General features: G+C 36.4%; 3 protein-coding genes across 3 annotated transcripts; 1 reads left to right on the top strand and 2 right to left on the bottom strand.

Annotated features, from left to right (window-relative positions):
• Positions 1 to 123: 123 nt before the first annotated feature.
• p115 (General vesicular transport factor p115) lies at positions 124 to 8,093 on the bottom strand. Its single transcript, XM_076124197.1, has 9 exons — positions 7,884 to 8,093; positions 6,329 to 6,463; positions 4,690 to 5,639; positions 3,993 to 4,314; positions 3,366 to 3,578; positions 2,778 to 2,958; positions 1,971 to 2,155; positions 1,332 to 1,622; positions 124 to 866 (listed from the first exon to the last, which is right to left on the bottom strand). Exons 1-9 carry the CDS (start codon positions 7,959 to 7,961, stop codon positions 744 to 746), a joined length of 2,478 nt encoding a protein of 825 aa, XP_075980312.1. The 5' UTR covers positions 7,962 to 8,093; the 3' UTR covers positions 124 to 743.
• Positions 8,094 to 8,361: 268 nt separating this feature from the next.
• Positions 8,362 to 10,883, top strand: LOC142979273 (40-kDa huntingtin-associated protein-like). The gene is made up of 6 exons (XM_076124105.1): positions 8,362 to 8,553; positions 8,620 to 8,869; positions 9,065 to 9,278; positions 9,378 to 9,456; positions 9,733 to 9,845; positions 10,177 to 10,883. The coding sequence occupies exons 1-6, from the start codon at positions 8,489 to 8,491 to the stop codon at positions 10,344 to 10,346; spliced, it is 891 nt and encodes a 296-aa protein (XP_075980220.1). The 5' UTR covers positions 8,362 to 8,488; the 3' UTR covers positions 10,347 to 10,883.
• Positions 10,746 to 13,244, bottom strand: LOC142979272 (serine/threonine-protein kinase RIO3). Its single transcript, XM_076124104.1, has 2 exons — positions 11,740 to 13,244; positions 10,746 to 11,493 (listed from the first exon to the last, which is right to left on the bottom strand). Exons 1-2 carry the CDS (start codon positions 13,066 to 13,068, stop codon positions 11,032 to 11,034), a joined length of 1,791 nt encoding a protein of 596 aa, XP_075980219.1. The 5' UTR covers positions 13,069 to 13,244; the 3' UTR covers positions 10,746 to 11,031.
• Between the last annotated feature and the right edge of the window lie 863 nt (positions 13,245 to 14,107).

The raw sequence follows: 14,107 nt of genomic DNA on the forward strand, positions 1-14,107 counted from the left end.
GGAAGCCAGGGAAGCACTTTAATTGCCAGTCCCTGTTGTTGTCTTTTATGATAACAGACTTAAGGCGGTTAGAAAACTTTGGCGCTGGGTTGATAAGGTTATAAAAATATTGAAAAGACTTAGTTCTAGTGGCAGTATTTTATTATTAGTAAACAGAAAGTAATTTACAAAGGCGTTCTCTATGCCGTACTACACACTGTACAGACAGGCAATATATAATATATTATATTAATTAACTCTACGCACTCTCGATAAAAATGTCGATTACAAACAAAGAAGCATAACTTTACTCATACATTTTTACATTCGAATCACATCATTACAAGTCAATATATTAATTTTTAACTAGGTTATGTGACAAGACATACTTGTTAAATATGTATCGTAATATAAATTTCATTAAAGTAGCTCTGATTTTAACCTGGGTCGTTTTATCGCTTTATCTTTTGCTACGTAAACGTGCGAAATGTACGTTTTTTAATTTTTACGTGATATTTGTTTCTTCATCCAGACACAGTTTGTAATAATTCCCCAAAAATGATAAACGATTTTTTTTTAAAACGAATATTTATTCAATCCCAACAGCTATTTTGCATAAAACAGGAGGGATAGTATCATTATGACTTCAATATAACTTAAAGAAGTCGAAAATTGTCTAGATTACCTACGCCAAAAGCGCTTTCGTGGGGTTTTTAAGTATAGTCTTGTCACATAACGCCGTGTTAAATCCTCTGTAATTAATTCTATACTAATTGTTGAAACTCTGCTGGCGGCGCGGTTGTCTCTGGCGCCGGTTCCGAAGGCTCATCTTCTACGGGCTGTCCGAGCGAGACTAGACGCATTTTGTATTCGTTTAACTTCATATCCTGGAAAAACAAATAAATTGTTAGTATTGTACGAAATATACATAGAGAAAAGTGCTTATGAAGCACTTAGCAAGCAAGTGCAACCATTCAAACTTTTAGTAATAAAAACTAAATTTAAAACTGACGTCACAATAGATACTATAACGTAAATCCTACTTTTACTATCACGCAAAGCGTTCATCTTCCAATACCATTCAGTAACTAACATATCATTGCAACAATACTGGTATTTGTTTTATAAAATTATGCACAAAATCTACAGTCAACTTGGGTAACTGTGAATCATTTGGGTAACATTGAACGTGGGAATTTGAACTAGTTTCGATTATTTTTTCATATGAAACCAACACAATTGATAAAGATTCATTTTAGTTTTGCAAACTTTTATCAATTGTGTTCACGTTCAATGTTACCCCTATGATTCAAAGTTACCCAAGTTGACTGTACTCATAATAAACTATTTACCTGGTCAGCGAGCAACTCCAACAAATCATCCTGATCCTTCCTTATCTTCTCTAACTCCTCATTAGCAGCCTTCTGTCCATTCTGACTGGCTTCCAGCTCGCCGTGTAACCTCACCACCTCGGCTGTGAGACCCTCGATCCTGGCCTCATACTGCTTGATCCTCGGGTCCTCTTGACTAGGGACTTGTGGGGGAGGTCCAGGTAATGTCTTCGAAGCAGACACTTGAGCTTTTAGAAGCGTGTTCTCGTCTTTTAAGTGGGAGTTTGAGGCGATTGAGTCGTTTAGTGCACCCTGGAATTTAAAAAAAATGTATTTAGAAAGAAAATTAAACTATTTTGAGGGAATCTGGTATCCGTATTATAAACCATTTCTGGCCCATTCTACAGTCTTTTACGATGGCCAAGTGCAATTAATTCATCTCTTCAAGAACAGTTTTACAGAACACATGCAATGCAATTGATCTCAATGCTTTTCTTAACCATTAGATCAACAAAGACAATATGAAAAATACCAATAACTTCGAAATGTCATTAGTAAGCCACATTGGGGTTCGAAATCTCGACCACTAGAGCGGAATACGAATGCTATTACCAGACTATTGGATAACTATTTACCTGTAATTCTTGTTTGTTTATTTACCTGCAAGCTCTGGTTCTGCTGCAGCAGGCCGTCGACCTGCGCCATGAGCTCCTGCAGGCGCGCGTCCTGCTGGCGGATCAGCGACTTGTACTGCTGCAGCGCGCCGCCCTCCGGCGACCCGCGCCCCGCGCCCTCCGGCCCGGACCCGTTCTGCTGGGACGCTGTCAGACTTTGTGTTAGCACACCTGGAAAGGAAACAAATTAATGTTGTTACTTATTGCCTTTATTAGTGTTAAAATATTGTAGAAGTTAATGCAATACCAGGCTACCTGTCTTTCTATACTCAGATGATCTAAAACCATTATAGGAGTAGCATGGGAAAAGTTAGTATGTACCACCTAATAAAAAGTAATAAAGTTAGGTCCCTACTAGGCTATGTAAACCGTTTTGAGTCTTTCTAATTTACATAAGATATTTTTTAACCCGTTTTAGTTGTTGGTAAATTGCGATTGATTTACTGGCTCACAAATATCATGTCTAGTATTTGACAATAAGCTTGCCCGATAACTCGAAAATGGTGAAAAGTTTTATATTAGGTCGGGGAAAAAGTGTTTTCGCATTACAGTATGTATGAACTTGTAATAAAATCTCTTTGGCTTCAAGAATCACAAATAAGTACACAGTTCATTAGGTTTCTTTTAGTGAGCTCGTGAGGTACCCAAATATCGAGCTTTTTTGTGCAGAGAAAAGATTTTATTACAAGTTCATACATACTATAATGCGAAAAGACTTTTTACCCGACCTAATATTTTGATACACCTCCATTGATAACAGGCGCAGACTCAAAAATTTTACAGTAATACTCACTTTCAAGAACTTTAAACAGTCTACAGAACTCATAGTCGATGAGTACATCAGCAGCTAGTTTCGCGCGGAGTTGCGGATGCTTGGCCGCCTTGTTGTACAGCTCGTGACGCGATACCTCGCTCAGTTTAGATGTGAACGTCTCCATGCCGATGCGTTTAGTTAGCAGCTGGCGGAGGGATTCCTGGAAAGTAAATAAAATATTTTAATTTCAAGTTACGTATTTTTTTCAGTGAGAGTTTGTTGTAGTATTTTGGAATTAGTATTTTTTTTTATGTGTTGCAATATTGAGGTTTACATACATCGGATTTAAGCTGCGCTAAACGTCGCTGGTGTCTTAAAATTAATTAAGTTTCTACGTTTTTAAGTAATAAGTAACAAACTTACATCATATGAACTAAATCCTTCAGGACTCCTTCAAATTAGAAACAAGAAAGAGGAAGCGGTATAATGGTGCTATTTATAACTAGTTTTTAGATATTTCAAATATGTCCAAACAATTAACTTTTAAAATCCAGATCACTAACAATCTAAACCTCAAACCATACAGAACATACTAAACCATCTTCAAAATATTACAAGTAAAATAACCTTAGAGTAGTCATCGACGGAGTCATCGTTGAAGTGTATACAGATGGCCAGCAGGAAGGCGCTGAGTCCCTGCAGCAGGAACTCGTTGTCGTCGTGCTCGTTGGCGCACGTCTGCGCCACGAGCCAGCCCACGCCGCCCGGCGCGCGCAGGAAGCCCGCCACGGCCGCCGGGCACTGCGACGTCCACTGGCACAGCAGCATGAGCAGCGCTACCTGATAGCAAATAATACAGAGATTATACATAAATTAAGCAGATTTTATATTAACATTTTCCCTTAAAAAAATAATGTGAAAACCGAAAGAGCCTTTAAGAAATGTTCACCTAAAATAAATGCATTGGGTAACTAGTTTTACAAGTTGGGGTATGGTTTTGTTCAGTCCAACGACAATTTATCGCAAACAATGCTGTTTCCTCATATTTGAATTATATTATTTTTTTTACTTTTACAAAAAATCTAAACACAGACAATATAGAAAATAAAACAATAAAAAGTCCAGTTCCAGTCGTAATCGGATAAATGAAATTATGGACTCAAATAATTTGGTGTATCTCAAGGGATCTTTCTTGGACCACCACAAAACTTCACAATCAGATTCTAATTTACCATAACAAATCTTACAACTAACCTTAGCCTTCAACTTCGTAGTCTGCTGCAACAACAACGTGCACTGATGCAGCAGCGACACGGGAGACGTGCCAATATTAGTAGCCAATAATACTCTTAACAGCTGTTCCTTTTGCACCGGGTTTTCAATCAGCGCATGCATCAGTGCGACTGCTGAGAACCAGTTTGAAAGCACATCGGAGGAGAACAGGCCTCCACAAAGTAGCTGGCCACTGGATAGTGTGGACATTTCTGTTGATGATGGAAGCAGGGTTTGGACTAATGCTGCTTGGCTTGTTTCGTTGTGGTATAGGTAGCATTGGAAGCAGTAGAGGACTGCACATCTGGAATTAGGGAAAATTTTATTATTATGAGATATAATCTTGCTTTAACTGTCGTTACAGAAGATGGTAATGGAAAGCCTTTGACTTGGACTGCTGAGTACGATAAAAAAAAACCTCTCGATTGTGCGGAAATGTGAAGCAAAAGGTTAATTTCGCTAGACTTAAGAGCTCCAATTCTTCACTTCATCTGACGTCGGCGACACGTGTCGTGAGGAACATATCTCTGGCATCTAATTTCCCCAATAGTAATATGCAAACGACTTAATTCTGATCTGCTATCAAAATATTGTACCAGGAAAACTAAGAGTCAAAACCCTATTTATATCAGCAGTGCTGATAAAGTTTAATTATAATTTATCGCAAATAACCACTCACCTTAACGCAAACGGTTGTTTCTCATTCACCATAGACATCAACAGCACAACGATACAAGCTCTAGGCGGGTTTGAAGGCGCCATCACATTACCGAGAAATTCTTGATTGGCTACATCACCTCTCACACACTCTCCTACTGTATTAATCGTTTCAGTCAAAATATCAGCTGGGACACCACTAGACATAAGAATATTACACAGCGCATCTAGCAAGCCAACTTTCTTCATAATTTTCTGACAACTTGATATAATCTGTGCCGAGTTACTCGGCGATACTAAAGTCCTAACTATGAGCAACATACAGTGCACGTTCGACACCTTCTGCGGAGACCAGCCCGAGTCTTCCGCGTCTTCCGGAGGCGTATTAAACATAGGCAACATCTTCTGTATATAACTACCTTCTTTAAAGAAATTTATATTACTGCTATTATTCTTCAACAAATTCAACATTAGCAATAAACAATCTTCTACAATAATACCACCATCAGAATAACCTTCGGAAGAAACGATTTCAAACAGTCTATCAAAAGCGTTTTCGAAGGCAACTATTTTTTGTATATTAGCGTTTCCTTTAGTCAACTTTATAAGTAAGAGGAGTGTTTCATTGCGGATGACTTCTCTTGTATCTCCTAATAAGTCCATCATTTTGGAGACACCCATAGGTTTGACTAATATGATTTCTTGGATGTCTTTCGGTCTGTTCGTTAGTAGTGATGTTAGGAGCTGTACAGCGGACAGTCTGACCCTGAAGTCGTACTCGTCTAGTAGGTCTAATATGAGCTGTATGTTGTGATGATCTTTGATGAACATTTCTGTGAACTGCTCGCCTATGTTCATTGGTACGCGGGGATTGTCTTCTTCTTCCTCGAACTGTGTTGGCGACATGATGTTGTTGATTGTGTCTAATGCGTAGTTTATTGTCTCATTGTCTGCTCTGTCTAGTTCTAGCACCTAGAAAAAGAGAAAGACTTTTGATCATTGGAATATATCGGTATACAGACAAACACATTGACTGAGCGTACTTTGGCCTACACAGTGTAGTCTTTTGTTTAAGACTTTCGCAGAAGACTATTGTCGACAATTACTCTAATATTTCATAACAAGTGTTAAGTTAGATTTCATAACGTGTTGCTGGCAGGATATTGCCACTACTTGAGCTTGTAATAGCTATTTTATGTGACCATGAAGAAATCGTTGATAACAATACTTTCCAAGAACATGATAACCTTTTGTTCGTGATATCGAGGCGAGCGGAAATACGAATCAATATAGTCTGAATAAACACAGTATTGTATCCATTGAGGCTGTTCTATGACTCGTCGCAGTGGCACACGACGCTCAATTTCTAGGTGTATAGTTATACAGAAGTACCTATGAATATTATCCTACCTGTAACTAATTGCTTAATACATATGTATGTTTTAATGCATTGCAGCAACAAATCGTATGGAACCAGTACCATTATACCTCAAGTGCCCTGAGTAAGAAAGTCTATGAATGGGCATCGGCTTTGTAGACTAGTCATCTAAGATCTTTTCGTGCTTTAGAAAAGTTTATAGATATGTTTTTTTTATATTTTTAGTATCTTTTGCCGTCTTGCTTTATTCCAGTTCCAAATTATAATTTAATATATAACCAACCTGTTTAAGCGTGTCCAAGCACAGTGCACCGACTTCCACGCGGTACGTCCGCGACATCGCTTTGAGCGCGCGACAAGCATCTCTGCGGTCTTCTAGTAGAGTCGAGTTATTAACACGGTCTACTAACCGCTCCACCTAGAAAGAAAAATATTTAAAGTTCTCTTATTGGTTCCTCATAGTATCAAAAATAATTTGGATGCCACAAGGTATTAACTCTGTGATTTTAAAACAAGAATTTATGGACACTTTACATAGGATTATGTAGATTATAGGATAGTTGTGTTTTGAAATATTTATTGCGAGATAAACTTTGTCATATAATATGAACAGAAAGTTGTATATTTACTCAGGTGTATTTTACAACATCTGTTCTTATATTTTGTGTTATTCTTTACCCATTTGTTAACTAACGGACAGTATAAAATTTAAAACACATCCTTCATACAGAGTTACAGGATTTATTTTACAGAAAGCCACAACATAGTAACATACTAGTTGTGGTCACTGAAACAAGTTAAGCAGCAGTGAGCAGACATTTAATTGTCTGTGATAATGTTTTTTTTTTTAAATAAGCAATTACTGAGGCATGGTCATTTGAAATAATTTCACATACTGCCTGTCAAGAGTAAAGTTTAGAAGTAGAATATTTAAATTTGTTGGCATTTCACCCATTAAAATTGTCAATGATATATAATTATGTCATGGTTGTTGCTTTTGTTTCCTCAAAGCAGATGTTCTGAATAGATTCCAAGGTAATTTGCATACCTTTGTGGAATTTCAATGTAATGAAAGTTCATGCATGCTAATTGGAGTATAAGTGATAGTTGAAGATGAATATGAGAATAATTATTTATCTGTTATTTTCTGTAATAAAAAAGTTTAATGCCCTGTGGTAAAATTTTACAGTAAGGACTTTTTTACTATATTTATAAATTACTTAACAGAACCCAAAAAGGCTTTACAACGGTTTAACATAACATTGCTCAGCAAAGTTCTTTTTTACCCATTATTGTCCCACTACTGAGTAAGCGTCTCCTCCTGAAGGAATAATTAATAACATAGATAACAAAAATAATGTTTTAATTTTTAGCACAAATTCCATAGCTCCACCTTGTAAAGGATAATTAATTTCTGATAACAGATTTCATGTTTATTTTTCAACATTTGATAATTGAAAAGTAATAATAATCCGAATTAATTACTGATAACTTGTAAGTGGACAGGTACTAATCAAGTTAATAAACAGAAGACGGCTTGAATGTGAGAGAAAATTACAATAATTTATTATTGTAGGACTTAAAAACACGAATCCGGTAAATAAATGAAATAATAAGCGAACTTTAAATTAAGTGCAATCTAGACATATTGCAGCTCTATGAAAACAGTCGAGTGCATGCACACTTGTGTTGACAAATTCCTACAATATAGGATCAATTCTCCACTGTCTGGACACTCCCACGCTAAAATTATAGATACGAAATAGCTGCACTCCATGGCTCACTATAAATAGGTCAGCTTATGCTTTATTCTAGAAAGTAAATAATGGAAAACTCACAGTCTCCGCTCCCGTAGGCTGGTGACCAGGTTCCGGCGCTCCCAGCACGGTCTTCAGACCGCTCTTCAGAAAATCCATTTTGCACAAACCACTAGTTTCTAATTATAACACACTATAATCTTATTAATATGAAATCATTGCATAAAATAGTAAAACTCGGGAAAATCACATCAACCCATTTATTCGACACGTCAAAGCATTTTTGACAGACATGGATAACGTTTTGTTGGTTCTTTTTCTTTCTAAAGTATTGAGCGTAAAGCTAGGTAACGTTTAGATGTTAATCTTATATAAACGAACTTTTCCTAATTTTAAATAATTAATATTTATACTTAAGAAAGCAACTATGTTAGTATTCGTCGCATGTAAATGTAAAGAATTTAAGGTCAATAATTCATTAGATCTGTTTTAAAACTTTTATGCTATTGTTTTGGTTTTTTAACGGTGGTTGTCACCTGTCACTGTCATATTTTGACATTTCAATGTACTGCATTGCTGTTTGCCTTTTGTGGTATTGATATAAAACAAAATATTACAATTATTTGTTAATAATCAAACAAAAAAATACTTCTGGTGGATTAAGTGCATATCATAGTTTCTTCAAAATGTCAACAGATCTTAGCGCGAGCTTTAACGAGCAGTACATGAATATAAACACAAAAATGAAAAAGTAAGTTAACAAAAACAACAGTTTATTATTTTTATTGACGCTCCTAACATGATATTTATTGTACAGGCGATTCATGCGGAAGCCAAATGTATCAGAGGCGACGAATGAGTTCATAGCTTTGGCTATACAGTGCGAGCATTCCGACCAGCCAGCTTTTGCAGGGCATTCGTATGTGGGTGCAGCGAAGTGTGAAGCCTCCGTGGGTAATTTCCTCGGTGAAGCAGAACATTTTTTAGCTGCGGCCAGACAGTTTATGAAGGCTGAGAAGAAATTAAAGTCACTTAAGTTCTACAGTGGTGATAGAGAAAATTTGGAGGTAATTAAAGCAACTATTATTAATTATACTGCAATTTTCTTATTGTTTGTTACTTCCATCTATTAAGTTTAGTTTCGACTCTAAAAGAATGTAATATAATAAATTCTAACTGGATTTGTAATGTCATGATTGAAAAACTATATTTTCTCAGATACAAATGTTTATGGTGTCTTAAAAATCTTTGCTTTTATTCAGGCGGCTACAGGATGTTACGTTCAGGCTCTACAAAAATACCCAGACAAGTCTCCACTTAGGACCTCTATTCTGATGGAACTGGCCAGTGACCTCATAGAGCTGAACCACAAATGTGAAGCTGCCTCTTATTATGAACAGGCTTTGGAAATGGTCCAGGAGTCTACCATGAAGGTTATGTGTATGAGGAACCTGTTGAACTTGAAGATTGACTGTGGTTTGTATTAAAATTACATCTTTTTTAAGCATAGTCTAAAAAGATAATATCTTTTAGTACATAGTGATATGATTTTATGTAACCGTTTTGTTTTTATAGGTAAATATGATGTAGCACTAGAAATAGCAAACAAGATATGTGACAGTAATTTAAATATACCTGAAGCTATTACTGCTGAGTAAGTAAATACATAAATATTTAATTTATTGAACACATCTGACACACTAAGCAGAATTAACAAATATTTTCTTCTGATAAAGTTGTCTATCAGTGGAAGAATTAGTTCTTACCTTCTAAATTATTTGTTTTAACTCATTAATATCCCACTCCTGGGCATGTGTCTTTTCCCAAACTAGGAAGGCATTGTGTCCACCCACCTTCTATATTAAAAGAAAATAAGTGAATATATCTAATGTGATGGGATGTTTATCATTTATGTTTTATCTGACTACAGGGTCCAAGTAAGCAGGATACTTCTTACATTACTTGAAAAGCCTCCAGAAGATAGTAAACCTCTTTCCTTGAAACAACTTTTTACTGATCTCATGAATGATAATGAAAGTAATGGTATGTATGTTATTTTGCAGCTTACGCAAAAATATATTGTTTTTAATTTATAATGCCAACTCACATCTTTTTCTAATGGTACCCCTTCAGAATAAATTGTGAGCAGTTTGTTTTTTCAATTAATTCAATTAATTTTGGGTGTGCAAGCTCAAGACAGATTTACTACGAAATGCCACTGAGGTTATTTATTATGAAGCAAGACTATGAGTCATCCAAATATATCCTTTATAGTTTCATAATATATTATTTATAGATATAATTATACAAACCCACAACATCTACAGATGAACACCACTATTGCACAATATAAATATTACGCAATTTGTTTCAGCTATTCCATTAAACACAGACATAAGACTGAAGCTGCAATCCATCATCATCTGTCACACGGCAGGAGACATACATTCCCTCATCAGCGTCGCGGCCGACACGAAGCAGTTCCTCACCATGCAGCAGGTGGAGCTGTTACATGCATTGATAAAAGAACATGCTGTTTGTTAGTCAATATCCATTTGTTTGTAGTTAGATGATTAGATACTATGTAGACTTTGCGGTGACTAATTCTGATGCTACATTTATACTACCTTGTTTATGGAATACTCTCACAAAAGACATTATGATCATATTCGATCCTGCTGACAGCCAAAGCAAAGGATACGCCACTTGCTGAAGGTGAACTGATGTGCAAAATATCTACGATTGATAGCACCTTCTATCGTGAATAGTGTGAAAAAAAAATTAAGTTGCATCAGAAATACTACTATCTAATGCTAGTCAAAGAAACTAGGTACTCATTGTGGTAGTAACTAATAGCTAATCAGGAAGAACAGCTTGTGTACATTAAGCATCAATCTTTGTAAAATATAAGGTATTTCTGTATAGTTGATAGAAAAAGTCAGATTTTGAATCTAATTATGTATTGATACAACTACTTGTATAAATGTATTACAAATGTATATTGTATATTTGATGTTTAGTGTAATTTGTTTAAAATAAAATTGTTACATATTATCAAATAAATAAAATATATCTTTTTAACACCCAATTTATTGCTCAATCTCATAGGCATAGTATTTATATTTTAGCTATGCTGTCAAACATTATTTTTTGTATTTTCTTTTTAAACACAGTAAAAAACATCTAATGTGCTTTGATAATAGTGAACACAGTTGTTACAGAGAAGACATTAAGACTTTTTATCAATACTACTGTTGTCTAACTTAGGGACAACTGCCTCTATCTCCGTGGCAAAATGAACCTTTTTGTCCACTACTGGTGGGACACTTTCCCTTGACCCACTTTCCTCCTTCAGTTCAATCTCATTGCCGAAGTCGGCAGCTGTATCAACAGACTTGTTCTTGATAGAATGAGTCCACATCTCCTCAAATTCATCTTCTTCCTCATCATCATCATCTTCATCAGCACTCTTATCACTCTTGGGCTTCTCATTGCTCTTTTGCCAGCAGTACTCAAATGGATAGCTGACATTCCTGTTATCATCAGGTGCAATCTCAAAACGAGATGAGAGTGCATTGTATGTTGTATGAACACCTTCAAGCAAGTTCACATCAATTTCCTCAAAGCCAGTGATGGATTTGAACAGATCTTCACCAGATTTCATGTCTGCTACTCCTTTCTTCTCAAAGAACTGGAAATATAAATATAGGAAATTAACATAAGAATGACAGTAAATATCAAACTATTTTTGATATAAAGTATTGACATTAATTACTAGCATATTAAAATATTAAAAATACATTAGAGAAATTTATTACTTGATGACTTCTTGAAATAGTTAATTGAATAATCTTTTGAAACTTCAAGTTGTTTTATTGTATGACTCATAAATGTTGCATAACATTAATCATGTATCAAAATAAACATAGCTACTCACATTGGCAATGTTGCGACAATCTCTCAGCAAGAACTCTAGGCCATTAGGATGATCAGGCTGCACAGACTGGGACACATCAATGAACCAACACTTGTTCTCCCACCACAGAATATTGTACTCTGATAGATCAGCATGAATCATGTGACCAACATTGTACAACTTATGTACAGCTTCAACAACCTCATTGTACACACTCTGCCACTTCTCTGCCTTCAAAATAACATCTCTCAACTTAGGAGCAGGCTTATTGTCCTTCCCAATGAAAGACATCAACAGAATATGCTTCTTCAAACAAACCATATCAGGGCAATTCAAACCAATCTTCTTCATACGGATCATATTGTGCATCTCCTTCTCAGCCCACATGTGAACAATCTTACGTGGATTCTGCTTAGAAAAGCGATTCTTAAACCTGTAGTCAGCTTCAATATACTTATCGCGAGTTTTGAACTCATTCAATGTTGTCTTAAACACTTTGATTGCACACTCCTTAGGAACTGTTAGATCTGGGTAGGAGGTATCACCATTGGCATGCAGTACAACAGATTCTTTGCCAGTGGAAATAACACCATTGATATCCTCCAACAACCCATTGTTTATCAACTTAAATAGAATGAGCCTTGTTGGTTCATCCAGGCCCATTTCAGCAGTAGCATGGCTCTCCTTACGATCCAACATTTTATGCTTGCGAGAATGATGGTGCCTGGTTTGCTCCCTTAAATGATTGAACACAGAATTGGATAGTTTCATGTCGAACCCTGCGCCATCTCCAGTACAAACCTCCGGGGGGAATGCCATGACTTTACAGGCATTCCTCCTGCCATTGATCACACTGTCGTGTTTAGTGACCATCTCTCCATCTTTCATGACAAACCCGCGCTTAGGGAGACTCGCAAATTCCTTCTCGTTAGTTTCGAAACGGTCCCAATCTTTCCTTTCGACGACGTCTTCCGTCTCTGAATCAGAATCATAGATCAAATGTTTGGGAACATTGAGGTAATTATCATACGATACTGATACTTTAGCATCACCGTTCTTCTTCTTCTCCACCATCTTCAGCTCGTCGTCGTACTCCCTGTCGAATTGACATTGCAATACTTTCGCAATGATCGCGTCAGAGTCGCAATATTCTTTCACATTGGACTGTTCTATATCGTTCAGCAACTCTTGCGGTATGTCGTTTGATGAACTTACATGCTGATCGGAGAGTTGTTCAGCAAACTTAATCTCCTCCTTCACTTGGAGCCCTCGTGCGAGCTCTTCCGACATGATCTCTGTAAGATCTTGTACATCTGCTGGCGCAGCGATTTTCTTCCAGGGGTTCGACATTATGTGTTATTTATTTTAAATCTATATCACAGATCTTAGATCAATAATGAGAATAACTTAATAAGTTAAATTTATTACACAATATTATTCAATAGAAACAAGCGACGGACGTACACAAACCTTTCTTTGGTCTGACAATTTTGACAATGAAACAATGAGTGAAACAAGTTACGACTTGTATTATAAATAGTAAGGACAGAAAACCAAATGTGTATGTGAAGAAAGGAGATAGGTATAATTTAATGCTTAATATCAGCGTCTTTGTTTACACTTACCACTATGTCACAATCTAATCTGTCAGTCTATGTCAACGAAAATGACGTAACACTAAAACAATATTGCTAGTATTAAAAATTCCCGAGCAATCAGAATTAAAAAAATAACAGATCGTTTTTATTTTAATTGCAAATATTTTTTTATTAATATCTTAAGCCCAACGCACACGACGCTTGTTTTGCTGCTAGATAGCTTGCTAGAATTTGCCGCTGGGTTCGAAGTTGGCTGTGGCGCTGGGTGCGCTGATGGCTCTCTTGGTAGGTTGGCTTCACACGGTGCTTGTCGCTAGGCGTGCATCGAAGTGATATTAAACCATATCATAAACCATACCATCCATAACAAAGGACAAGATTTTATATAAATAACTTCCTAATGAAACTGAAGAAACTATATGCTTAAGCACCTTGCAATGGCTGATCATGTCTTGAGTCCATTTCTCATATCAATAAGAAATTCTCGGATATTCGTATAAATAAATACAGTATTACGATGTGTTACTACTCACAATATTTTATTGTCATTGACCAGCTTTACACACACACTCCATCGCGCGTGCTTTAGGAGCGTACAAGATTACGCGCGTGAACGCCAGCGCGCTCTTCGTCCGCGATTTTCTTTCCGGGCACGACTGACGAACGCGTGGTTTCTCCTCTCCCATTGCATTCCCTTTATACGCACGCTCTTTCATGAGCGATTGTTGTTTCTTACGCGATAGTGTGCGTGTGTATAAAGGTGGCTATTGTTCAAGAAAAAGTTCTCACAT

The sequence above is a fragment of the Anticarsia gemmatalis genome, chromosome 16 (genome assembly GCF_050436995.1).
Source record: "Anticarsia gemmatalis isolate Benzon Research Colony breed Stoneville strain chromosome 16, ilAntGemm2 primary, whole genome shotgun sequence".
NCBI lineage: Eukaryota > Metazoa > Arthropoda > Insecta > Lepidoptera > Erebidae > Anticarsia > Anticarsia gemmatalis.

Coding starts and splice junctions, on each gene's coding strand:
- p115 (XM_076124197.1), bottom strand. CDS start 7,961: ATGGATTTTCTGAAGAGCGGTCTGAAGACCGTGCTGGGAGCGCCGGAA. Junction 6,464..7,883: donor AGCCTACGGGAGCGGAGACT/GTGAGTTTTCCA, acceptor TTTTCTTTCTAG/GTGGAGCGGTTAGTAGACCG. Junction 1,623..1,970: donor AGCAGAACCAGAGCTTGCAG/GTAAATAAACAA, acceptor TTTAAATTCCAG/GGTGCACTAAACGACTCAAT.
- LOC142979273 (XM_076124105.1), top strand. CDS start 8,489: ATGTCAACAGATCTTAGCGCGAGCTTTAACGAGCAGTACATGAATATA. Junction 8,870..9,064: donor GTGATAGAGAAAATTTGGAG/GTAATTAAAGCA, acceptor GCTTTTATTCAG/GCGGCTACAGGATGTTACGT. Junction 9,279..9,377: donor GAACTTGAAGATTGACTGTG/GTTTGTATTAAA, acceptor TTGTTTTTATAG/GTAAATATGATGTAGCACTA.
- LOC142979272 (XM_076124104.1), bottom strand. CDS start 13,068: ATGTCGAACCCCTGGAAGAAAATCGCTGCGCCAGCAGATGTACAAGAT. Junction 11,494..11,739: donor ATTGTCGCAACATTGCCAAT/GTGAGTAGCTAT, acceptor TTATATTTCCAG/TTCTTTGAGAAGAAAGGAGT.